The sequence below is a fragment of the Cyanistes caeruleus genome, chromosome 6, assembly GCF_971803275.1.
Source record: "Cyanistes caeruleus chromosome 6, bCyaCae1.hap1.1, whole genome shotgun sequence".
Lineage (NCBI taxonomy): Eukaryota > Metazoa > Chordata > Aves > Passeriformes > Paridae > Cyanistes > Cyanistes caeruleus.
Genome location: NC_141706.1, coordinates 21,142,604 through 21,167,010, shown reverse-complemented (window position 1 = coordinate 21,167,010; position 24,407 = coordinate 21,142,604). Strand labels below are relative to the sequence as shown.

Sequence of the window (24,407 nt, the reverse complement as noted above, 5' to 3'; positions counted from 1 at the left end):
ACCTAACCCAAACTGTCTCCCTCCACCATTGGCTCTGGAAATGAATTTGTGGCTGACAGGTCCTGCCACTCCAACACTGTAACTCAGAAGACAAAGGACCTTGAAGCCCATGCAGTCTCACACACACAGAGCAGCTCTTGCTCATGATTCAAATCAGCACTCTGCATTATCCTGTCAGCTACTTCTCAATTCAAGCACAGCCTCGGCAAGGTGAAACAAAGGCAGCTAAAGGAATGGGACATGTAAGCACATAGAAGAACACACTAGACAAAACCAGCTACATTATCCAGTTTTGTAGCATCTTCTGGAGCTACTTTCAATCTGACTGCTCAGTCTTCCAAAGCCACAACTTATATATAGCACAAGTGCTTTGTGTAAAAGATGATAATGACCTGGTTGTATCTGAACAACTCAAATGTACTTAAAATTCACAGGAAGGAAGAAGGAAAAGTTCACAAAGCAGAAAGTGTTGACATGCAGCAAATGTACTACAACAATAAAGGAGGAGGTAATATGAAAATGACTGAAAAGGAGAAACTGGATTTGAAAGGAAAACAGACTAATTATTTTTGTGTACATGAAAAAGAAAATTAATCTAGATAAGAAAAGCAGGGGGTGGGAACTAGAAGGCAAAGAAAGGCAAGGAACAGGGAAAGAGGACCAGAAAATGGTACAAGCAGGAGAAAGAATAGAAAACAGGACAGGACTGGGGTATCAGTGTCAAAAAAGAAAATAAAAGAATTACAAGTTGACTTGAAAAACTGGAGCCAGTGATTTTTAACTGTAGGGAGGGAACACAGCTGTGTAACAGACTGCAGCTGGACAACAGACAAGCCACTGTGACAAACAGATGTTCTATTACTGCAGGTGAACCACCAGTGCACGTATGCTGAGTTACCAAAAACCAACAGAAGCACAGCTCCATTTTGAGTTTAACAGAGGCAAGGAAGGGCACTATCTAAGCAGAGGGAATGAGCTGGAAGGATTATAGCTTCTTCTAAATAATTAAAATAAAAAAACACAAGCCTAAAATACCAGGGGGGGAAGAAGTATGAAGGCTGTTGCAGGCATTGTTCTCTGTGAGGAATGGGATGAAAGTTGAAAGATGACAATATACAACAGAAGGAACTTTTTCTTTCTTCTTTTAAATAAAGAGACAGATGAGCAGAAGAACAATACCTGTGCAGAATCATGAGAGATCAAGGAAAGGCTTCTAATAGTGACTGCCAGCCTTTGCCAGGCAGCATAAATAAGATGCTGGAAAAGACATCCTAAGTAAGCTGATGACTTAGAAGAGTTTAGGAAGAGCAAAGAAGATGCTTAGGAAATAATTTGCAAGTGCATTAGAAACAGTAAAGAGATGCAACATCAAACCAGAAACAAGGAAAAATAAAGTCTGACAAGTCTCAGTATCTTTTATCATGTGTATTTGAAATGCAGGCTGATTGCTACAAAGGCAGAGCAGAAAGTATGCCAGGAAGGCAGAGAGTAGTTCTGAAAAATCTACTTTATATAATTTAAAGGTACCTCTACACCCATTTCTTTCTATTTTTTACTAATAAAACCTAAACTCTAAAGTCACCAATTCCCCATTTCTTTTCCCCATACAAAGAAAAAAAACCAAACAAAAAAAAACCAAACAGAAAACCCTAGAAAACAAACCACATTGCATGACTACAAATGGGACTCTTGGGAGTTAGGTATGAATGGAATTCCACCTTACCTAGAAATGTATGAATGAATAACAGACTTATATTACACCTAAATGGGAAAAAATTGAAAGGAACTGTCAGCATGGATGAAAAGTGAAATGTACAAAATAATACAGGAGGCAACAACCATAACCTTCCAAGATAACTTCAGCTTTCTTTTCCCTACAGAATACCAAATCCTCTAGAAAGATACTTCACACAGACTTATGTCGAACTAGTATTGTTTCTCAGTTGTCCAGCTTTTTTCCAATACACACAGGTACACCACTGCATCTGAATCCTACAGAGCAGAGTCAGAATACTGATTTTTGCTAATCTAACCCTGTTTGATTAATCTTTTTACGAGACAGACTTTCTTTAGTACACAGAATTTCTCATTAAAGAAAAACAAACTTGACTCTTGATAGTGACAAAAACCATTTACAAATGATACGATGATGTATAAAACTATATAAAGAAGAGTAACATGTTAAGCTGCTGTTAAGGCTTTTATCCAAAGATCAAGCAGTTTTGCATGCCTTTCACTTTTTCATCTGTCTTTATAAAAAATTAAAAGCTGATGTTTTAAGAACTATATGAACACAAGTCTGTCATCACTGTCCCAGCTTCACTAAATATAAGCATTTACCACGACTGAAGAACTGAAAAACACCTATCAGAAGGAACACTAACCCTCAAGGCTGAATTTTAAGCCAGGTATCATAAAGTTTCAAATTCAAAGTTAAGGATTGTCTTTTTTTGATTTCTAACCAAGTACAGACATGTAGAGTCTAACCTGCAGCCATCAGGACAACGATAAAGAACAATTCTATGGAAAAGAAAATAAACAAGCTAGCTGAGATTTGTCAGAGTAATTCTAGCTTGAAGTCCAGCCAAAGAACATCTGAATATGACCTTTCTAAACGAAAACTGTATCAGCATTACACAGATATGCCATTAAGAAGCAAAGGCACACAGTTTGGAAATTATCTCAGTGCGTGTTAGAAGACAAAACCTGCATTTTCTCAACTCATGGAAACATTAACTTCCCTTCTAAGAGCAATTTGAGTGCTAAAGGTAATAAAAACATTATAGTCAGAAGCTAGGGTGGTTTTTTTTTTTGATTAATCTTTTCACAAACTATCATACCCTTAGCTACACTGCTCATGATTATGACTGTGTTATGACTAAGCACACAAAAGTCCTTACCTTAGGATCACTCTCTGCATCTTCCTCCTCTTCTCCCTCCTCTTCCCCCTCCAACTCCTATGACAAAATAGAAATAAACTAACAGAAATTAAAACAGGTTAAAAGTGCAACTTTTTGTAATGGACAAAAACCAAAGTAGCAAATTAAATTATCGCTATATTCCAGAGTGTTTCAGATGTCAGCACTGGGCTGACTTAAAAGAATTCAACATTTTCCAGGTTTAAAATGCAAAATCTTTAAAACACGATATAAAGGTCTCAGTATGGCTTAAGGCAACCTTCCCATGGATGCTGCTGCTGCGGTCTCACAGCAATTTTTAAGCTTCTACCTAACAAATTATTTGGAATTTTAGTTCTGGTAATAGGTATATATGTTTGATTTTGTTCTTTGTTTCAGTCTCCCTCCAAAGATTCTGTCTATTTAAATTACTGTGGACAGGCTATGCATTCCTGTGCAGGATTTTTGTACTCAAGTTTTACAACTACATCCGAGTGATAACATATGCCACTGGAAACTGATTAAAAATACATATACACACTTCTATCAATACCCAGCTTAAAAAATAAAAATATGAAAATGTTTAGTCACTCAACAGCCTAAGCACAGAGAAAAAAGAGACTGCATGCTGAAGGCTGCCAGCTCACATCAGATCAGCAGCTTGATAACCTCTGATGTACTCTGCTATGCTGAAGCTGACAACAGCCAGGGACGTACCTTTGACAAATTAGCAAGAACAGCACAGTAAAAGCAGTAAAGCAAAACATGTAAAGGATATTAGTTCATTTAAGCGTGGTATTATTTAGTGGTTTTGTGCAAAGCCTTTCACAGCATGTTTGTGTTCATACAACACTACTGCAAATAGACCAGAGCCAGACTACATTATTTATGCTGAGCAGTTGCATACTTCCCCCTTTTTTACTTTGCATTTGGTTAAGACCCAGTCTTCAATCTTATGACAACTAAAAGCTGACAGCTGAATTCCACTACCACCTAAGGAAAAGATATTTATCATGCAGCACTCTAGGGAAAAAAAAGAGCTTGTCTTTAATATTTGACTCATGTCAGAAAACAGCTTTCAATATACTAGATAAAAAATGGATATATGCTCTTGCAGAAATTATTTTTATGAAGAGGAAAAACCAGGCACAGTTCTGCAAGTCATGAATGCTGAAGTCTTTTGGAAAGAAGTACCATGCACAAAAGCATTTATGAGCAACTGTTTTTTTCTCCATATAGAACTATTCCTGGCACTGGAATAATATAAACTATAAAAAATACAGTGTGCATCTCACCTCCTCTTCACCTTCTTCATCTTCTTCAAACTGAAAAACAAACCCAAGGTTTAATTAGCTCTGCTGGTATTTGCATAAAAACTTCTGCATTTATAGGTGTAGCATAATCAAACACTATAACTGAAACTAATCCTCTTCCAGAAGCAGATTAACAACTTAGAGCAAGTTGAATGACCCTTTCCTATCCCCCAAGTAGCAGGAATCTCTGCAGGGATTTTTTTTGTTATTTTCACACAATTAATACTTCATCCTAGTCTAATCAGAAAACAAGAAGAATGCTTCTATATGCTGACTAATAAACAAAATGCTAATTGCATACATACGTTATCATCATCCTCTATAGCTTCCCCGGTGAAATACAGCACAGCACGAGGGACTATTCTTTCACGGAAGAAGTGTCCAATTTCAAAATCTGCTGCTAAAGTGAATTCTGAGTCTTCATCCTGTAAGACAAGTCAGTTTGAGTCTTCTACTGCAAATGCAATGTGCTACACAGAAACAGTTGAAAATATTTCAAAGTAACAGGTTTGGGAAAACATCACCAACTTTTGGGTCATAGGTACTTTTAACATACTTAAATTTGTAACAATAAAATCTAAATCTGGATTTGCAGAACTGAGATTTTCTGTACAAGCCTCCTACACACATGTTAGTGTCCTGCTAAAGCACCTTTTGTTGAAAAGCTCACACAGACTTGGCTGGCTCTGACATCTGACATTGCAGAATTGCTCAGAATGCTCCAGACTAATTTTTAAAGAAGTCAGGTACCAGCTATGCTGTACTGCTGAGCAGGCAGGGAAAATAATGACCTCCCCAACAGCGACCACTGGAGATGTTTTGGATCAGCGAGTTGTGTAACAGTGACCTGTCAATGGATTACTTGGAGAAGCTGACAGTATCTTTCACTTTATCAAGGTGAAGCTCAGCTTTGTCAAAAAGCAAAAATAACAATAAAAATATACAGCACTTAATAAAAGAGCCCTATAGTCACTATGCAGTGACTTGACAAAAAGGATGTGTCAAAGAGCAATTGTGCTATTTCAAAAACTTACCAATGACTCTCCATCACCAGATACTGCAAAAAGAAAAGACAACAAATTTAAGAAACACTTGTATAGTCTCACCCACCTCAATAGTCAAGATGACAAAAAACAGTATAAAGACTTTCTCATACTAGAAAACTTTCAGGATATAAAGGCTTCACAAGGTAAGTATTAAAACTATGACAATTCAGATTAGTATTAAGTTAAACCTACAGAAATCATACTTGTAAGAATTTCATGTGTTGTAAAGTATCAAAGCTGCCATTTGGACGTAAAAGATTTTTGCACAGGAAATACTCTTTCTACAAGGATGGGTTCAGAGGACATACATGTTGTTTCAGAGGATCAACATATTTGATTTCTCTATTAATACTGTAATTACAGTAATTTCATTTACCTGGAGCACTACAAATCATCTCCTCTCCCCAAAAACAAGTGGAACTAAACAGATGAACATTTTGAAATTAATCTGCAAAGCATTTTTGAGAAGAGGCCCAGTACTGTAAGCAGCATGGGACAGGGTGGGTGTTTTGTTTAAAGAAAAAACCAACCAACTAACCAACAACAAAAAAATCAAGTCATGCAAAAAACCCCAACACAAATCAAAATGCATTTCCCTTCTCTACACTACCATGTGATCTACTGTAAAAGTGATCATTTAGCTCAGTTCTCAAGTTGAAAATGCAAGTATTCACTGCCAGCAGATGTCAGTGTCTTATCTTATACAGCTAATTTCAAAGTGTACCCTTTGAGTATTTAAAAGAACAACTTAACAGCAGACAAATCTCCATCCTTTCCTCTAAGCAGCAACAAAAATTAAAGGACATTTCTGTACCAAACCACCCCCAACTTTGGAAATACATATCCTATGTTTCTTAGCCCACATACATGGGGATTTGCAGTGGTAATCAGAAGGGACAGGTAGTTTGTTAATAGCCCACAAAAGAATCAAGAACCATTTTGTTCAGTACACCTCTGGAATCACGGAACAGTTTGGGCTGGAAGGGACCTTAAAGATGACTAAGTTTCAACCCCGCTGCCCTGGGCAGGGAGACCTTTTACAAGACCAGGTTGCTGAAAACCCCATCCAGTCTGGCCTTGAACACTTCCGAGAATGCCCACAGAAATTATGGATGCCCCAAGCTGTTCCAGTATCTCACCACTTTCACCATCAAGATTTTCTTCCTAATATTTAACCTAAACCTCCCCTCTTTTGGCCTAAAGCCATTTCCCTTGTCCTGTCAATACGTACCCTTGCAAAAAGTCTCTCACTGCCTTTCTTCCAGGACCCCTTTAGTCCACAGTATAAACTACTTCCCTCATCTATTTTTGCAGAAGCGGACAAAGGAAGATGTACCAAGAAAAAAAATAATGGTTTTGGAATCCATCTGGATTGTTTAATATGTGAGTACACATCTAACATTAGACTAGGAAAATGAGAAAATTATGTACAGAGTATCAGGGATCATTGATTAATCATGGAAGAAACTACAGAAAGTTCTGTCACAGAGATTTCAATGAAACCTCTATACTGTAACTTGACCAACAATGGAACACATTTCTTTCGCATGTTAGAAACAAACTGATGCATGGAGCCATCCTGTGGTAAAACACGTCAACTTCTTTAAGAGAGTCTATTGAGAGACTCTTTCCATACTATGAATCCTGTTTACACTGCACACCCATTGGTCAAATTCTACAGAATAACATCAGAACAAAATAATCTGTTTGGATAGGCAAGAGTTTGCAATCCTCCTCTAGTAAGCACTTTACGATGCAGCAGCATAAATAGATTGAATATTTAAGTCACTTAAATACAAATATATATAAACATATTGTAAGGATCCTACATTTTTAATTTCCAAGCTTACCCTTTATTGGGCTGAAGAAGTTAAAAAATGAATCGTTAGGTACTTGTTTAGTAATTGTCCGAACAGTGCCTCGGCCCTTGTGTTTCTGTTTCTTCTTGATTGTTTTAACTGTAACATTTTTTCCTTTCTTCCAGTCAATGGTACACCTAGAGACAGCACATAAGAAACAGCATTTTAACACAAGGCACCAGGGAAAAAAGGGAATTGAGCAGCAGAGCAACTTCATCAAGGCCAAGATGGCTTATCACTCTCTAGAAAAAGCTGCTTGACAAAATATGAAGTGGATCATAGTCCTAGAGATGATGTGTATGTTGGACAGGTCAAATATTTCCCTGATTGAAAATGCTATAAAAGATTGACTTGGCAGAGTAACCACTCTACCCACAATTCAATACCTCTGGCCCAACAGCTGGACTTCTGTAACCAATTACAGGATGAAGCTATTCCAGAAAAAATCTCACCAGTCAGACTGTTGTTAGAAAACAATACATGATATGCTTTAACTACAGGTCAAGGCAGAGTCCATTTACCCTAAAAATGCCAGTCCAAAGAGTGGCCAGGGAGAGGGATGTTTGAGCTCTCCAAAGAGCAGTGCTCAGACTGACTTGGAAGCCAAGCACATCAAGCTGAAAAAAGCCTAATTTTCAGCTCCATTCTGCTGCCGTACAAACTGACATTCAGTGAAAAGTCTCTCTCCATTCAAACAAGTTTAACCCAAAGCTGCACATCACAAAGAGTGAGGGTCAAACACAGCTAATTCTGCTATGACGGAAATAATGGTGTCACAGTAATCCTTAAATGCCTCAAAAAATCTTGTCCTATAGATAGATGGCCAAAGTCACAGATTTATACTTGTATAACAAGACACAAGACATGTTTTCCTGCTCTACCTGTACCATATCTAACACCTTCCTCAGGAAACATCTATAGTTCTCTTCGAAAAGGAGTGGTCTGTTACTTAGGCACAACTTTCACTAAACATGCAAGAACACATTTTGCCTCACTGCAGGTGAATGCTGGATTCAAAAGCCAACGTGCAGCACTGAAAGTCCAGAGTTTTTGAGGTTGTCAGCATGCCTTCAAAAAACCAAATATTTAGGACATTTTCAGTATTTAGGATATCTTTGAGTTAGAAAACCCAGAAAAAACATACCACAAAATACATCCTTGAAGGGGTAGAAAAAACCCCCTAAAAACCATATAATCACCAAGAGAAAAGAATACTTAGATGCTAAGAAAAATAGGATACAAAAGCTATTTTTCATTTGTGTCAGCTCTGCTCTGGTATGGCACTGGAATTTAGTTATAGAGCAGAGATCATGGATGAGAACAGAAAGGGTTAGGTTAGCTGGAACTATTCTTTCACCCCAAAAAAACTTTAATGTGGGTGTTCAGGTCAACAGACTTCCAGAACAGACATGAGAATTCACCATCCACAGCTGTTTTCTGATTATGTTTCACAAAAATCAATAAAAATAAAATTAAAAATAATAGTTGAATGAGCCACAGCTGACAGGATCAAACTGCATGGCCTTTATGTTCCAGCCTCAAAACAGGCTGTAAGAACATATGGTACACATGACCTATTCCTGCCTGATGATAATAAACCAATTCCTGCTGGAATAAAAATTGCTGAGGAGATGACAAGAATCCAAGAGAGTCCAAGACTACTTATAAGACTGAGGAGGGGGGTAGTCTATGAAAAGTAATGACTAAAAATAATTTACCCAGTTATCTGGAAATAAAAGGTTTGTTACCTCAATTAGAGAACTATTAAATTTGAAAGGTGTTCAATTTAAAACGTACACGATGTTAAAATATATCTCCATCTATGCATCTGTTACTTCTGCATGCTGAGACCCTCACCCCTACAAACATTCCCAGTTTTGAAGTCAGTAACAATTTTATCTTTACTAATCATTATCACAGTAAGCAAAAAAATAAGCATTTTTATTTCAGAAGCTTTTTAAAATTTCAGTTTTCCTTACCCCTCACAATCAACTATTTCAGGTCCTTCAAATGAAAAGGGATCTGTCTTGTCTGGCTCCGACTTCATCTTGTATGTTTTTGTCAGGACTGAATTAGAAAAGTAGTCATTGGGCCCAAAGTGGAACTCTAATGAGAAAGACTGGAAGAAATTTTATGTTACCACTAGCTTTCATCTGTGAAATAGTGCATCAGCATAATTATCATTTATCAAACTCTGACAATATGAAAAAAACCCCTATAATTTGCTGGCAAACATGTTTCAAACTACAGCAGAAGCAGGAAATTATGAATGTCAACAAATTTCAAATGAGCAGGAAGCTGCAATGACCTCGGCTTAGATTTCACATATAGAACTGCTGTCTTAAAAGCAACCTTAGAAATAAGTATTTTGAGAACAGTCTTGATTCATTTCCTGTGGAAGCCTCTCATCATCCTTGCACTAGGGATGAAGCTGCTATTTTGAAGTCTTTTTAACAACAGAACCACCATGTGGCTCTATTGCTCCCCCAAGTCTGATCAACATCATGATGCTAAGAGAGTGAATCAGATTTTATTTCCAATTAAAACACAATTTAGATTGCAGGAGTCTTTAAATAGCACAATCCCCCAGGAACCAGAGGGTTTTTTCCCACTTGATAATAGAAAATCCTGCAAAAGAACACTGACTTCATAAACTGAATCCTACAACCAACATGTCTCAACAGCTTACAGCCTGAAGCAGGTGTTTTTGTTTACATTTGAACCTCCTCTGGCACCCAAAAATTCTTTGCAGAGATTCAGTTTCTTCCATGGAGAACAAAAGGCTCCAGTTACAGAAAACCGTAACATCCAAGATGCATCAATTTTCAGATCTGTAAAGGTTTCTAAACTGCTTGCACCACTTTACACTCAGGATCAACTATGAACTTTTTGAAGTACACCAAAACTCAAGCTGTCTTCGAACTGGAGAAACAATAAAAGATAAAGGCTTCTGACAGCACTGATTTAGTGACTTGAAAAGGGAGAAAGTCTGCAGGTCAGTTTAGCACAACAGAAGGACTGAAAGCCAAAGCTTCCAACACCACTGCCCAGACACAGCATGTGTAACAGTTACCTTAAATATATTATTTAGTCCCCTAGTAATATGCCTTACAAATTGGCCCATATCTGCATACAAAACAGATTACATAACAGTGAAAAGACTGGCCCTAAATATACTTCCCCAGGCATTCTTGAGACTCGGGCCAGAAAACTGTTATCACCAAGTCTGCCTTGCCATCCTCTTTTTCAAGGCTATTCATGCACAGACAAGATAATTCAGGACAACAGCCTGCTCATCACAGATATTTATCCCTCAGTCATCTCCCAAAGGCCCCTAATCTTCCTAAGACCCCATGAATCTCCTCACATGACTCATACCTGTCAAGAAAGTGGTCAAGGAGTGATGGAGACCATTGACAACAGCAGCTTTCCCAATCCCCGTGCTCCCTGTTTAAGGGCAGAAAACCACTGGGACCCAGCAGTACACGGGAATATATCTGTTGGCTTCACATTGGCTATTTCAGCTTTACTTCCCTTTAGAGCAATTCAAGACAGCTTCATGGTTTGGAGGCTGTCTTCAGCTAAGGCTAATCTCTCCCTGGCAAACACGCTCAGGGGAAGAGTTACAAACTTAGCTTATCCACTACCACTGACGAACACTCATACCCAAATAATCCCATAAACCATCACTGGGGCTATAAATAACCAAACAGTGGCACTATTTATCATGCAGGATCCCAAGGGCTAGCAAGACAAAAATATCTGTACACGCTGCATTTCAGCATTTTATTGTATACCTGCTAATTAAGGAGACAAGAAGCTTCAAGCTCCACATAATATTTGAAGTGCTGTAATAACCTTTCCAACACTATTTATCTTGGAGTTTTTTTTAATTAAAAATGTTCTCATGAAGTTCAAAACAAAAAACAACTGCCTTTTTATAAGCTACTTAAGTCATACCTAGATGCATCATCCAGGTCTGAATATGCTAGTTAAAGATCCTAATGTTCAAATAAATATGTAAATAGAAATCATAATTATAAAATGCATGTAAGTTTATCCACATGGTTATAGATAAGTAAAAGCAAATAATAATGGAGTCACACTTCATGCAGATAAAAGTTTCTATACGGAGGTCATAACAAACAGGACTTTGAAGCACTTTAACTGCAGTCAGGTACATCGACTTTTGGAGTGCCATAACAACGGTTAATTGTTTTGGGTCAACAGTAAATCAGAAAACTCCTAATTAACATGTATTTCTTTGGCAGCAAAACATAATCTCCAGCAGAATTAGTGAATCTATGGGGCACTGGTTATGTGAAGTTTGTACAGTACAAAGCTACCACTGCTGCACCAATTTTCAACGAAGAATTACAGATAAGACAGTCACACACAGCTGAAGAACAGGTTTCACTCAAGCAGTCAGGAACACATCCTTTGTCTCCAAATACAGAAGGGACATGGAGTTTGTCAGCCTTCCATTTTTGGATTTGATGTAGCACTGGAATGGAACCTATTTACAGGAAAATGCTGTCAAAAGGTTACGAACAGTGCAAGACCAGATAAATCCAGTGTTTAAGGAGTTCTCTAACTTAAGGTATATAACAAAGCTGAATGAGAACACAAAAATTATGTAGGCAAAGAAAACCTATTCCCATGTCATCCAAATGCCACTGAATAGACACGCTTCAAGATAAAACAGCCAACTTGTCAGACTACCTTACTTCATGCTTAGACAATTCATTTTCTTCATAAAACTCATATCCTCTCCCTAAGCCCCAGCAATCTTTAGAAACTTCTCAGTTTTTCTCTGCCATACTACTTTCTTGCCTGTTACCAGCTTGAGTGTTTCAGTACTAGAAGAATAAAGACAATAAGGAATAAAAACAAACCCCAAAAGAACCCCAAATCAGCTTATTAACCATTTAAAGCTATTGTGAAAAAGTCCTTTCATTTTTCTTATGCAAATCTTCAATGATGTTTGTCTTGCATTTATTTCAAGCATTATCAAAAGATCATTACTCCATAAGGCAAAACAAAAAATATAAAAATATAAGAAAAAAACCACAATGACAAAATTTAAAGAAAGCATGTGTAGGCTCAAATCCCATCCTTCTCTCTGCCTCCCCTTCAAAGGGAATGCAAGGAATAAGCATAGTGTGCATAAATTGAATAAGCAGCAGAACAATTTATTTTTAACGCAGTATCTGTTTCTGTACATCAAACTTAAACCAGAAGATTTCCAAAAATAAAAGAAAGCAGTACTTTAAAAAATACTCAAGAGGTACACTTCTAAAATACTACCTAATATATTTTCTATTCTTTTCAACAGGCACAGTACCTATATTCATTGTCTTTGATTAGTATTATCAAGTCACATCTCTTTTGATAAAATATTTGATACCCAGAATTTTTCCCGCAATTCATTTTCAAATCAAAAGCAGCCATGTAATTGTATTACTAAGAGCAGTTCTACTTGAATTTGAGAGAGAAAAAGAAAGCAAAAACTAGACAGAATTGAGCCAGAATTTTAATCTAGAAACTACAGTAATGTTGGAGCTGTCCAGGCTAAGAATGAAAGAGCAAAGAGTCAGGAAAGCTGAAGATAAATCTTTCACAGGCAAAGCATAAAAATAATAGCTTAGTAAGAAACCTCCCACACACACACTACAGCCAAAGAGAACTGAATGAGCATTTTGTAATGCTGCTCACTTCATTACTACAATCTTCCTGAGAAATAACCAGAGAAAACTCACCATAGGCTGTCCTGGTTCAGAAAACTTCACTTTAATATCCTGCAGATGTTTCAAGATAGGTTCGTCATATTCCTAAACAGAAAAAAAGTAAAATCCAATTTAGCAGGCAATATTTAGAAAAACAGTCTCTCCTTAAGAAAGAACCAAACCTTGTAACTAATTCAACAATTCCAGCTAAAGTAAAGATCTGGATCTAAATTTCTTAATGATGGCTGCAAATTCTATGTGCCAAATTCTCAGGATTTTTAGGGCTCATCTTCAGTAAACAAAGCTGCCAGGATGTATTACTTAAGATCAGTAACTTGATTCAGAGTACTTATATTACCAGTGAGATTCACAGAAGACACACTCCAGGGAATTCTTCTTTAACAGCATTAAAAGCAATTAATACAAGGGCAGGCATAAATACTTATGCTATTTAACATGAATTCAACCAATCTACAGGTATTTTTATAACCTTGCAAAAATAATCTTTTATAGATTAAACTAAAAATGCTTGTCCATCATTTTAAGCATTTTTAGGGATTCTAAAGATTCAAAAGATTTGATGTCACACACCAAAGGATTGATTCACAATCCACAAGGATTGACTATTAATGGGAAAAGCAGTGATTCATTTAACACAACAGAAGTTGTTCATTTCAGAGTAGAAACTTACTTGTACTAATTCACTTAGCATATCTACATTCCTAAAGATAGTAAACCAGAAGTCTGGAATTCCTTTGACATTTGTCTCTTCTGCTTTTTCATCTATTACCACTGCGTTTTTCAGGTCTCCCTGGGAAAGAAATACAGGAACAGCTAAGAAATTAAATTGTGACTTCTTAGTATATTTAATAAACAGAGACAGAATTACAAAACAATTGACATCTCTGAAATTATGTTTAAGGAACATTTGAATTCTACTGTTTTTCCCCTCTACAAACGAAGTTAAGAGATACAAGGTTTATTTACACAACTGAACATATATACAATTCAGATTTACATTCAACTCATTTGAAATTCTTCTATATGAAGACTAAGTAGACCAAGTGTCTGCTTCACTGATTTGACAAACAGAAATAATTAAAACACTTTATCTTCCTGTAAATGGAAAAAAAGCATAAATGCATTTCTATTTTTCTATTAATCTCATTTCTGTAGCTCTGTAAGCCACCTACAGCGTTTCATCTAAAAATTTAAAATTTAACTTTGCCCTCTGAAATGCTGTTTCTAATTATTATTTATATAATATATATAATTGTATCTAAGTATTTCTAATGCTGTGTCTAATTATTAATATTTTGGAAAACAGGATGCCCTCCACACAACTGATGCAAAATGTTATAAAAAAGAAGAATGAGGAAGTCATTTCTCAATCCCAAACAACCCTGGAAACTCAGTCTGAATTAGCTGCACCTTTCCTTTTACACCACTAGATAGCAGCAGATATTTTATTTATGTTTTTTGGCAATTGCTTGGGTTATGAAGAGCCAGGAGTATGAAGCTGCAGTTTATTTCCCATCTAGACACGTTTCTGATTTTATTGTGTGGAATATGGCCTGTCAACGCTGTATTTGCCTAAGAGCAACGGAACCTAAGAACGAAGAGCCTAAGGAACGTTTTTTGCTCATGCACATGGAGCACTATGTCATGCCAAATCTCAGGAGATTACTAAAAACAAAGAGAACAATTCACTTTGAATACAGAACAGCATCAAAAAATAAAAAAAACAAAACTAGAAAAAAATCAGGCTAACGAAAAAATGCAAAGAAAACCTGACAAGAATGGCAAGGAGAGTTTTCTAAGTAGGCTGATTTTCTGAGAGAAAGTCTGAGCACACATCTCCAGAAATGATGCTGAGAAAGTAACAGGCAGCCCACAGACTATATTATGCCTCCTAAATCTAGACAGCTCCTACTCAATAGACAAGTAGAAATCCACCAGCCAAGCAGACATTTTATTAGCTTGATGTTGTTTTATGACAAGTGTCTCACCTGTATTTATGAAAATGAAAGCTAATGATGTCCCCCAAAATAATGTGGACAGGCAGAGAACCAACCGGTCTTTGATTATCTTAGGGTTTCATGTAGCACTGGAATGGAACCCATTAGCAGGAAGGTGCTGTTAACAGGTTACGAACAGTGCCAATAAAGGCAGCTCCTCAATTCTCTCGGGTGACAAATTTGAAAACAGGCTAAGCTAATGGTGTAGAAGCTTTCACTGGACATAACAGTGTATTCACCACAAGAACACATCACTAACACAAAAGTTCTTTCAATGGCAAGAACAAGAATTTAACTCTGATAATCTGATATATCCATAGTAGATGACCCAGCTTATACTCACAGCCAGTTTTTCTTCATCCTCATTTTCACTGTGCCATTCTGACTCTGCATCTGTGGGTTCAGCTTCCCCATTAATAAATTCTCTTCTCTGTGTTAAAAAAAACCCAAAAATGTAATAATTGAAGATGTAAAATTATATATATCCAGAAGTGACAGCAACAAAGGAATAAAAATTATATATGTAATTTTCCCACCTTATCAAAAAGAGGTTGATAGAGTGCTGCATATTTTCTCTCTAAGTCATGTACTTCTTCATAGAATTTAGCTTCTATATGGGCACATTTCACCTGGAGCTTTTTCAAGGCATCAATTCTTCTTATCACTGCTTTTGGAAAACTAAAAATCAAATGATTTAAGGTTAAAAGTTAGTTGCCTCAGGACTGTTTCACATTTCACTGAGAAACAGGTTGCTTATAACTACGTGCAATTTTTAAATAAAAGGCGTATGTCAAACATACATGTTTCTCCAAAACCTATTTCAAAAAGTTGAAAGAATCCTCTCCTACCCAAGTTGTTCTCAAAGGTGTTATCTTCTGTTCCATTCCCTGGGGCCACTACCCTCCCCGTGTAGTTCAGAGATCTGAAATTAATACCTTTGTTTACACCTAAACTTTGAGACTAGATTTGTGTTGATCCATCTATGAAAAATAAGAACTGTGCAATCTACAGGACAAAGCTTTGATTCATGGGTCATACTTGTAAAGCACACATTGCTCATCTGCACTTTAAATTATTAAACATTTAGATACAGTCATCTAAAAAGATCTCTTTATAGAACTTATGCTCTATAACCAGCTACTCTCAGTCAAGAAATAAAAGCATAACTATTTACTAAAGGCAGTATTTAAATCTACTTTACAGTCAATATAAAACTAAGCTTCAAATTAGGGATATACAGGTTGTGAAATTTCCATTAAATCCATGACAGCAATCTTATAGAAATCATCAGTCAATGTAGCACATACCTTGTCAGAATAAGGGTCACAAAGGAGGGGAGTTATTTTTTATCCAAAACAATAAATGGCCAGGGTAAACAATGAACAGGACAAAATTTTGGTTGCAAGTTTGTGTAAGGTAAAACTTCACTCTTGCTTCCAGAAGTAAGACCATATGAATCCCAGTAGTAATATTCTATTATGCTTTCAGTCTTTCAGGAATTTTATTATGCCCAGTACTTACGTTTCAATGTAACTTGAAGGAGTAAGTGCTGTGTTGTCAAGACGCTCCTGAAGAGATGCCAGGACCTGTGGATTTTGCATCACTTGGTCTGCCAGCTTTTCTATGAATACAGAAAACCCCTTTTAAACAAATTTGTACAGATTTATAGAGCTTTTATCATACTGTGTCTTACAGCTGTCACAGTAAAAATTCTATTTTCACACCTCAAATCACACCACTGTTACTTGAGGTGTGAAAATAGTGAGTATTTTACTACTAACACAAACAATTACTTCAGGACCAGATTTCAGGAATATAAAGTTGGATAATGACAGAAAAAGCACTTTTGTCTTTGCAAATCTACCAGTTGCTTTTACAAGCATTGACAACATAGGCAAATTTCCTGGTTTCCCCTTATGTAAGTACAAACCAGAAGCTTCTCTATCCTCCTTCTGTATTATCTGTACCTTAAAAGCCACATATAAATTTGAAGAACCACTGAATTATACTTCCAAGACATCTGTTTTCCAGTTAATATGACTCCTGAAAAAACCTTTCCAACTTTGTGTACTGTGTAATAAGCAGCATAGCACTGTGCCCTTGAAAACTACTAATTTTTTACCTCAAGATGGTTTTGCAATCTGTAAATACAACACTTCCCAGAAGACTACTTTTACAGGAGATCAGATTTAAAATGCTTCTGGTTAGGTGTTAAAAACCCTTACATGCACAGTGTCATGGTGTGAAGACTTTTGCTTTTCACATCTTTCCATTCTTTCTCAGTGCTCTTTTCCCTGACGTTAAAAACCCAATAAACTGCACAGCATGCACTAACAAGGTGAAGCTTTTATACGATTGCATTTGTGTGCTGCTTTGTTTTTCTTATTTATTTGGGATTTTGTTGTTTTTTTCTCAATCCAACTTGACTTTAAAAATTATTCAACTGTGTCTACCAGTTCTCATGTGATTTCCAATCTCTAGTCACAAAGGATTCCTTAAAAAAAATAGGTAACGAGGGAGACCTAAGAAATATTCAATGGCCACATATATGAAGCATATTTCAGTAAAACTTACAAATTTGAGTATTTGGAGAAATAATGGAACTGTAGCTTTTCTGCACACAGAAGTATTAATTTGAAAACCACTACTCAGCAGTTATCTGTAGACCTTGCTGATGGAGAATAAAAACTTCCAAGACACATTCTAAAGATGCACTTTCTGAGAAACCAGACAGTAAAGAACTAGCACACAAACACGGATAATCACGCCAACAAAGAATACATGTTGTTACAAGCCAGTCTTTGCAGGCCTTATTGCAAGGGTGTAGTGAGTCATTTCAGGCAATTCGAAAGCATCAGAGTCACAACACATAAAAAAAACCAGCCTTCACTCTGCTTTTGGCTACAATAAACATGGAAAACATCAGAAAGCGAACAGTTAGCCTAAAAACCATTATTTTGCTTTCACCTGTGAACACATCTTCAGTTTTGTCTGTAAAGGCTTATTGCACTTCTGCAACATCACCTACTACTATGTATTTCTTACCTTTTTTGTTGCTTGCATTTTTAGCAGCCTCCAGAGAATCTGAAGCAGTATCTTCTGTTTTACTAAAATAATTCAAGGGGTAACATATTAAGATCGCATCACATTACACAAATATCAGCATTTAAGAACAAGTTATTCTGAAGTTTTGATTTACTACAGACATGTTTTATAGACAACTATGCCAATAAAAAACATATTTATGTTGTCAAGCTTGTGAAAACTCCAAAGTTTGGATATGAAACTAGCTCTAAGATGAAAAGGATGCAAAGGCAAGGTAAGGCCAAAAAACCCCAGAAATAAACGAACCACAAAACAAAACATAACAAGTCCAAAACAAAAACCTTTGACAGATAAATTCATCTCATTAAGTGAATGGCTGTCTGTTCATGTGTATGATTCAGTCTGTGAATCATGTGACCATTCACTCTGCACCATTCACTCTGCACAGGAAAATGTTATTTCTCACAAATAAAAATAATACACTTTTAGTCTAAGTGACTAAAGAAAAAAGGAAAGAGAGTGAAGAAAAAAATGGGAAAGGATGCAGGTACAAAAGGAAGATGAACAAGAAACAAAATCTCTGTTTCCAACTTCTCTATTAAGCTCTTTTTGATAAAAACATTCACTCCTATTCTAAAAGAGATGTCCCTGGCCTTCCCATCTCCCTGCTGGAACGTCTTCCATCTCACTTCCTGTGCTGGAGAAGGAGAGGGCCCAGCATGAGTCAACAACCAGCCAGTATTCCCTGTGCTCCCTGCCAGTCTAGAGGTCACAGAATGCACACTAGATATTGCTGAAATTAACCCTAACTCACACACAAAACCAGAAGAGATATCACACATGCAAATAAGTATTATCAAGTACTGGACAGACCAGCTTATCCAGCACTGCAAGCTTCAGAAGAGCAGCAGCACATATGGATTTGCAGCAGTTCCACAGAAATACTGCATCTTCAAAAAATACTACATAAACTAAGAAAAAAAAGGTACCTTTTGCATGCTTAAATTATGCACATTAGAGAAATACTAAGGCTCTACAGTTCTTTAGAGCATTTAGAAAAATACTACCATTTTATTCTTATCCAAGTCTGGTAATTCACTCTTCACAGGTTAAAAAAAAAAAAACAACAAACAAAAACCTCTCCTGCAGAGCACCAGATCTACAGTTGGCTCTAACTACCTTGATTTAATTTCAGGTAAACAGTCCAACATACCTGTTATCTGCCATCTGTGTGCCTGTATCCACCTGCAAGTTGAAAAGTAGTGTTTAAAAATACTTGAACAGTAATTTGTTTATCTCAACAGAGGATGAAAATAGAACAGCTCATTGTTTAAAACCTCAATACAAATTAACAGCTCCTGATTTTTCTAAGAAATTCATCATGCATAATCCCTCACAGTAAATTAAATAGCTACCACAATACCCAACTCAAACTGAAACCTGCTCAGTTTTTGAAGTCTGCCAGATGGTTTAACCCTCCTACAACTTATTTCTTCTGTTAAATACTCCAGATACTAATGCATTTCTACCCAATCATGGGTCTTCAGTCTGTAGGTAAGTGCTACAGTTTCCTAGATTAGCTCAGCATTCTATCAAAAAAAAAAAAAAAAGAGCCAAAGAGGAATTCATAAATGTACTATTTTCTAAGTCCTTGACAGCATCATAGTAAATAATGCATTTTTAATCTCTGCCTATATAGCACACTTGAGAAAAAAAACAATGACAGTTCACACAAATTAATTACAATAACTTCCAAATGACTTTTTTCTTTTATCACCAAAGCAGAAAAATATGTTTCATTTGTCTGTCTAATCAGGGTTATTTTTGTGCATAGCTGCTTCTGCTGCTCTACAATGTGCTTAAAACTTGCTAGATAAAAAGAACGCTGAAGTGAAGAAAATTATTTACCAAGAGAAGGGGTTTTGACATTAGCTAGGAAGACAGAATCCCCTGTATAAAGATTTGCTCCTTTATCAGGAGTCAGAAAATGAAGAGGAAAGAGAGAAGTTAAAATCTTGTTATCAACCATGACTGAAATCAAGTTTAGCACAGCTACCCCAGCTCCCAATATCTAAATTAGCTCTCCTGAGAAACCAGAGGGAGCCAGATTGTCTAACTTACTCTGCCATTCTTTCTTTTCTGGGGTAAAATAGCCAAGCTTGTACATGTATTTTAGCAACAGAGATTGGGGTTTTTTTACTCCCATTTTAAAAAGCTGACCACGAATTCTAGTAATCACTATCTGCCACAGAGAAGCACAGGTGGTATTTTCCACTACCAAGCCTCCATGAAAGAAGATGCTGGTCTGTGAGTCAAGTTCAGAACAAAAAAGTAGCTTCAATCATTCATCAGTTGACAGGTCTGATTTCTCCAACTCTCTGAAGGCCAAACAAGCTGATCTCAGGCCCAGCTTCCAACAGAGGGCTACCAAAGAAGAACCCAAATGCTAATGCCAACTTGAGTGCCAGCCCAGAGATTGCATGCACTCTTCCATCTGGAAAATGCTAAATCCTGCTCTCAGCTGCAAAAGCAACACTTTCAGAACCATTTCAAATAGAGCTGAAAAGCATTGTTAGTTTCCAACAGTACTAACAGTATACTTCAGATTATTCCACAGGAAGTTGTTTACATCTCCCATATAAACCTAGAAGCCCACCCTACAGGTTAAGCCCAGGAACATAATAAAGGGGCTTCTGGCAGAGTAGGTGTTCCACCAGCTCAGGCAGATTTATTTCCAAACACTTCCTCTTGCCTTAAACATAACAAGAGAAAGTGGCAATGCCAGCAACCACCTGCTAGAGCAAAACAGATTTTTATGATCTCACAGCTGAAGAAATAAAGAAGCATAAATGAATCTTTCCTTCCCTGGCAACAGAAGGCAGGGAAAAAAAGATACAATTAAAAAGGTAAAACAGTGCAAATTGACCTAATATCAGAGTTCAGCCAACAAGTTATATGATCTCAGTAACTATTAGAGGAGGCAACAGTAGGCAACTAAAAATGTAGACTCACATTACTTAAAAATTCTACTCAGAGACTTGTGGCTTCCAGCCTAGGCCCAGCAACCGAGCTAACAGAACAAACTCTATTCTGCATAAAAATTCTTCTGCTCAGCTGTTTGTGCTGTATTTCCTGCAGGGACCTACTTCTCAAGCCTGCCCAGGGAAGACAAGATCCTCATGTGTGTTTGGAAAACATGGAATAATGTTTTAATAGCAGTTGAATTAATCTCCACTGGAACAGACACGAATTGGGCATGTTCTGACAAAAGCCACTCACCAAGTAACAAGCAAGAATGAAAAAAGAAAAAAGACACCATTCCCTGGTGCAAATACATACTTTGAGTCTTGTTTCACTCCCTAGAGCTGTGCCTTTGACAACTGGAAAGTAAAAAGAAGTATATAAATAAATAATTAGATGCAACTTTCTTAGAAGACAGCTTGTGATTCCCAGTTTCATTCCAGCTGCCTTGCACTGACTTCACTGCCATAGAGTCACCAACAAAACTGTTCGGGACAAGCTGGTGAGGCCAGTGGAGGGGAGAGAAAGGCATTAACTTTTAGAGATAAAGTTAAGCACATACCAGTTGAAAAAGAACAGTTCCAAAGCACTGAGCCTTCATATCCATTGTCTTCATTACTTTCCAAGCAACTTCAGAGGCAATGAAGACATGAAACAGCAAACAGAACCCAAGGAAATAATCCGAGCAGCAGCCATCATTATTATTGCTGCCGCCACCACTAAGAGGCCAAATTAGTGCCTCACTTCTTCTGGACAGTTCCCTGTTTTCAAATGACTCAGGCAGATGAAGCTTTGGGGATGGAGATCACCTCTAGCCCCTGTCCCACAAGGCAAACTACTGCTGCAACTTGTCTGGCACAAACGTCACACACCAGGATAGGAAGCGTTAATTACAAGGACAGTATTCAAGGGAAAAATCTGGCACTGGCAAGATGTACTCTTAAGTGTACACAGAATAAACCTTCTCTGCCTTGCACAAACCTTTTAAACACAACGAAAAACAGGAAACTGAAGGACTCCTGAATTCACAGGAAGACTACTGCCCACGGCTCCTAAGTGTTTTTCGTAACTACAACAAATCAGAAGGGAAAGTTACAACTTCCGTTTCAGAGGTACTGAGATGTAACCCCGTGGGAAGCCACAAACAAAACAGTCGGATACTTCTTGTACGGATAAAAACAAAGGACCATGAAAAATTGAGGAAGAAACTCATTAAAGTGTTCCACAAGCCCCAGACATCAGGAATACTTAGGCTCACTTCCGAAATTTTCTTAAAAGAACACTATTTTGTTTAGAGATGACCTCATAAAAATTTGCCTAGTGATTCTGGTTTCATCAATAATTCTCACACTCGCTTCTCTACCTTTATATTTTAAAGCCTCGTGAGCAGATGCTACAGGGAGTCTGGCAAATCCTACGGGCACCGGTATTGAGCGTAGTAAACAACCGCAGCAGCAGAGAAAATTGCAAACAGGCACTCAACTTGGAGACAGGGAACCCGAAATGCAAACCCTCGAACCGCCCGCTGCGCCGTGGCTGAAGTAAGGCGAAAGCATCGCATCCCAACCAAGCAGCGAAGGCCTTAACCCAAGCACGGCGGCGTGAGAGAGCCGGGGGCAGCGCTCACCACAACGAGCCCTCCCGCCCTCCTCCTCCCTCGCTCCCCCGGGAGGGCGGGGACAGGGCGGGCGTGCTGCCAGGCAGAGCAGCCATACATGCGGCCGGAACCCCTGCGTTCCCCGCTGCCAGGCACAGAGCAACGCGGGTCCCGTTCCGTGGGACCGAACTTCTCGAACCGACCTTAAAATAGAATCGCGGCAGGCCGGGCGCAAACCCCTCCGCGCCGGGCGGTTGCGGCCGCCGCCGTGCTCCGCCCCTGAGCGGGCCCAGAGAGAATCCCCAGTTCCGCGCCGCAGTGGCGGCGCCCGGTTGGGCTCGTCCGCCGTCCCCACCGGGTGCCCGGGGCACAGGGCCCAGAGCCCAGGTTCGCCCGCCCTCACCTGCCCGCGCCCCTCACGCCGCAGAGGCCGCAGCGCCGCCGGGCTCCTCGCAGCCTCCTCGCTCGGGCAGCGCCGCCGCCAACAAAACCGCGTCCCATTGGCCGCGGCGCGGGCCCCTCCCTCAGCAAGGGCGCCGCCGATTGGTTCCGGCGGCGCCGCGGCCGCCACGCCGCACGCGGGCCATGTTGACTGTCCGGAGGTACGGCACTCGGCCAATCAGAGAGCACGGGCGGGGGGCGCGCGGGGCCGCGGGCGCGCGCGGGGCCAGCGCGTGATGCGGGGCGGGGCGGGGCTGGGGTTGGGGGGGGACGGCGCGTGCCCGCGCCCTTAAAGTGACAGCAACGCCCCTTTCCTGCTCGGCTCCCCCAGCACCTCCAGCAACAAGTTATCCTCAGCCATCTGCAGGAGCCTCCTGGACTGTGTGTGCCAGGCCGTGCTGGCCCTCCAACAAATATCAGGGTGGTTGAAGCCCCTCAGGAGAACCAGGGCCTGTAACCGTGAGGCTGTGGGCCTGTCCCAAACACCAACAACGGTGTCACCGTATCAGCCCTTAATTCTCATCATCAACTGTCAACTCGTTCGTCTGCCCATGGGCAGAATTCGATCAACTCCACCGCTTTGCCTCTCTGACCTGTCCTCAAAAGTACACAGCCATGCGTGACAACATTCCAGTCGTGTAGGCTACCCCACCGTGCCTCAGCAATTACACGAGATCCCTCCATGCCTCAGTAATTGCAATTTGTCATTAAGATTATCCATGCTAGGAGATGATCCATTCAGTTTCTGAGGCACTGTGCCTGGCATGAGAAATGTCGTGTTGCTTTCCAGCTCACCCACAGCAGAGGTGGATGTGGCAGTGCCCATCTTCTGCTTGGACACAATTCCCTGTTCAAGCAAGCCAAGAAAACCCCTATCGCCCACATTCTGTGTGCATGGCAGTCTGAAAATTGGTGTGATGAACTGTGCAATTTCAGCATCTGTAGCCGCTTCCAGAGTTTTAGTCATCTTTCACTCAGCTGGAAAAAAACCTCTAATGCTTTTCTCCTGTAAGGGAGTTCTCTTGTTCTAAAAAGTTTTCTCCAGGCATGCAGCTTGGATTTCTGTAACAAATAGTGTTTGGAAGCAATGAGACCAATATTTTATAAATTAACAACTAATAAATATATTAATATTGGAATAAATAATTTACAGTAGGAATTTAAGTTACAGGAATAACTAAAAAATCTCTAATTAGACACCAATACTGTTATCAGAAATGAGGTAATTTTGAAATAACTGCAGGAATGTTGTAGCCAGTTGCATAAACAAGAAGATTGGGTGTGTCAGACGACATTTTCTGTGGAAGGTTTCCCTTCTTTACTTTGCTTCCAGCTCCCTTTCCCCAAATCAGTTTCTCCAAATCAGTCCTTTTTCTAACAACAGCAGGTTAACAGCCTCCTCGTATTTCCATTAATCCTTAATTTTGGAACAACCTTATTCATA

General features: G+C 38.7%; 1 protein-coding gene and 2 non-coding genes across 20 annotated transcripts in view; all 3 read right to left on the bottom strand.

The window, feature by feature from the left end:
• The window catches only part of NAP1L4 (nucleosome assembly protein 1 like 4), a 28,326-nt gene extending 4,836 nt beyond the window's left edge, over positions 1 to 23,490 (bottom strand). The window contains exons 1-17 of one of the 18 annotated variants that reach the window (XR_015287886.1): positions 22,553 to 22,697; positions 21,488 to 21,555; positions 21,244 to 21,284; positions 19,118 to 19,149; positions 17,905 to 17,966; positions 16,381 to 16,480; positions 15,396 to 15,537; positions 15,203 to 15,289; positions 13,533 to 13,652; positions 12,875 to 12,946; positions 9,095 to 9,234; positions 7,107 to 7,252; positions 5,245 to 5,267; positions 4,516 to 4,635; positions 4,193 to 4,222; positions 2,901 to 2,978; positions 1,724 to 1,761 (exon numbers count right to left, since the gene is read on the bottom strand). Coding sequence is in view for 10 of the 18 variants with exons in the window: in XM_086892623.1 (XP_086748749.1) it covers positions 1,756 to 1,761; positions 2,901 to 2,957; positions 4,193 to 4,222; positions 4,516 to 4,635; positions 5,245 to 5,267; positions 7,107 to 7,252; positions 9,095 to 9,234; positions 12,875 to 12,946; positions 13,533 to 13,652; positions 15,203 to 15,289; positions 15,396 to 15,537; positions 16,381 to 16,480; positions 17,905 to 17,966; positions 19,118 to 19,149; positions 21,244 to 21,284; positions 21,488 to 21,555; positions 22,553 to 22,638 (1,332 nt within the window). In the remaining 8 variants the exon portion in view is untranslated. Of the gene's footprint in view, positions 1 to 1,723; positions 1,762 to 2,900; positions 2,979 to 4,192; positions 4,223 to 4,515; positions 4,636 to 5,244; positions 5,268 to 7,106; positions 7,253 to 9,094; positions 9,235 to 12,874; positions 12,947 to 13,532; positions 13,653 to 15,202; positions 15,290 to 15,395; positions 15,538 to 16,380; positions 16,481 to 17,904; positions 17,967 to 19,117; positions 19,150 to 21,243; positions 21,285 to 21,487; positions 21,698 to 21,906; positions 21,997 to 22,552; positions 22,698 to 22,725 lie in introns of those variants that run through there. The other 17 variants (XM_086892623.1, XR_015287887.1, XM_086892631.1 and 14 more) reach the window with 17 other exon arrangements.
• LOC111930832 (small nucleolar RNA SNORA54) lies at positions 11,554 to 11,674 on the bottom strand. The gene has a single exon (XR_002865331.1). It is a non-coding gene; the product is annotated as a small nucleolar RNA SNORA54 (small nucleolar RNA).
• Positions 14,876 to 15,003, bottom strand: LOC111942774 (small nucleolar RNA SNORA54). The gene has a single exon (XR_002870682.1). It is a non-coding gene; the product is annotated as a small nucleolar RNA SNORA54 (small nucleolar RNA).
• Positions 23,491 to 24,407: the final 917 nt, after the last annotated feature.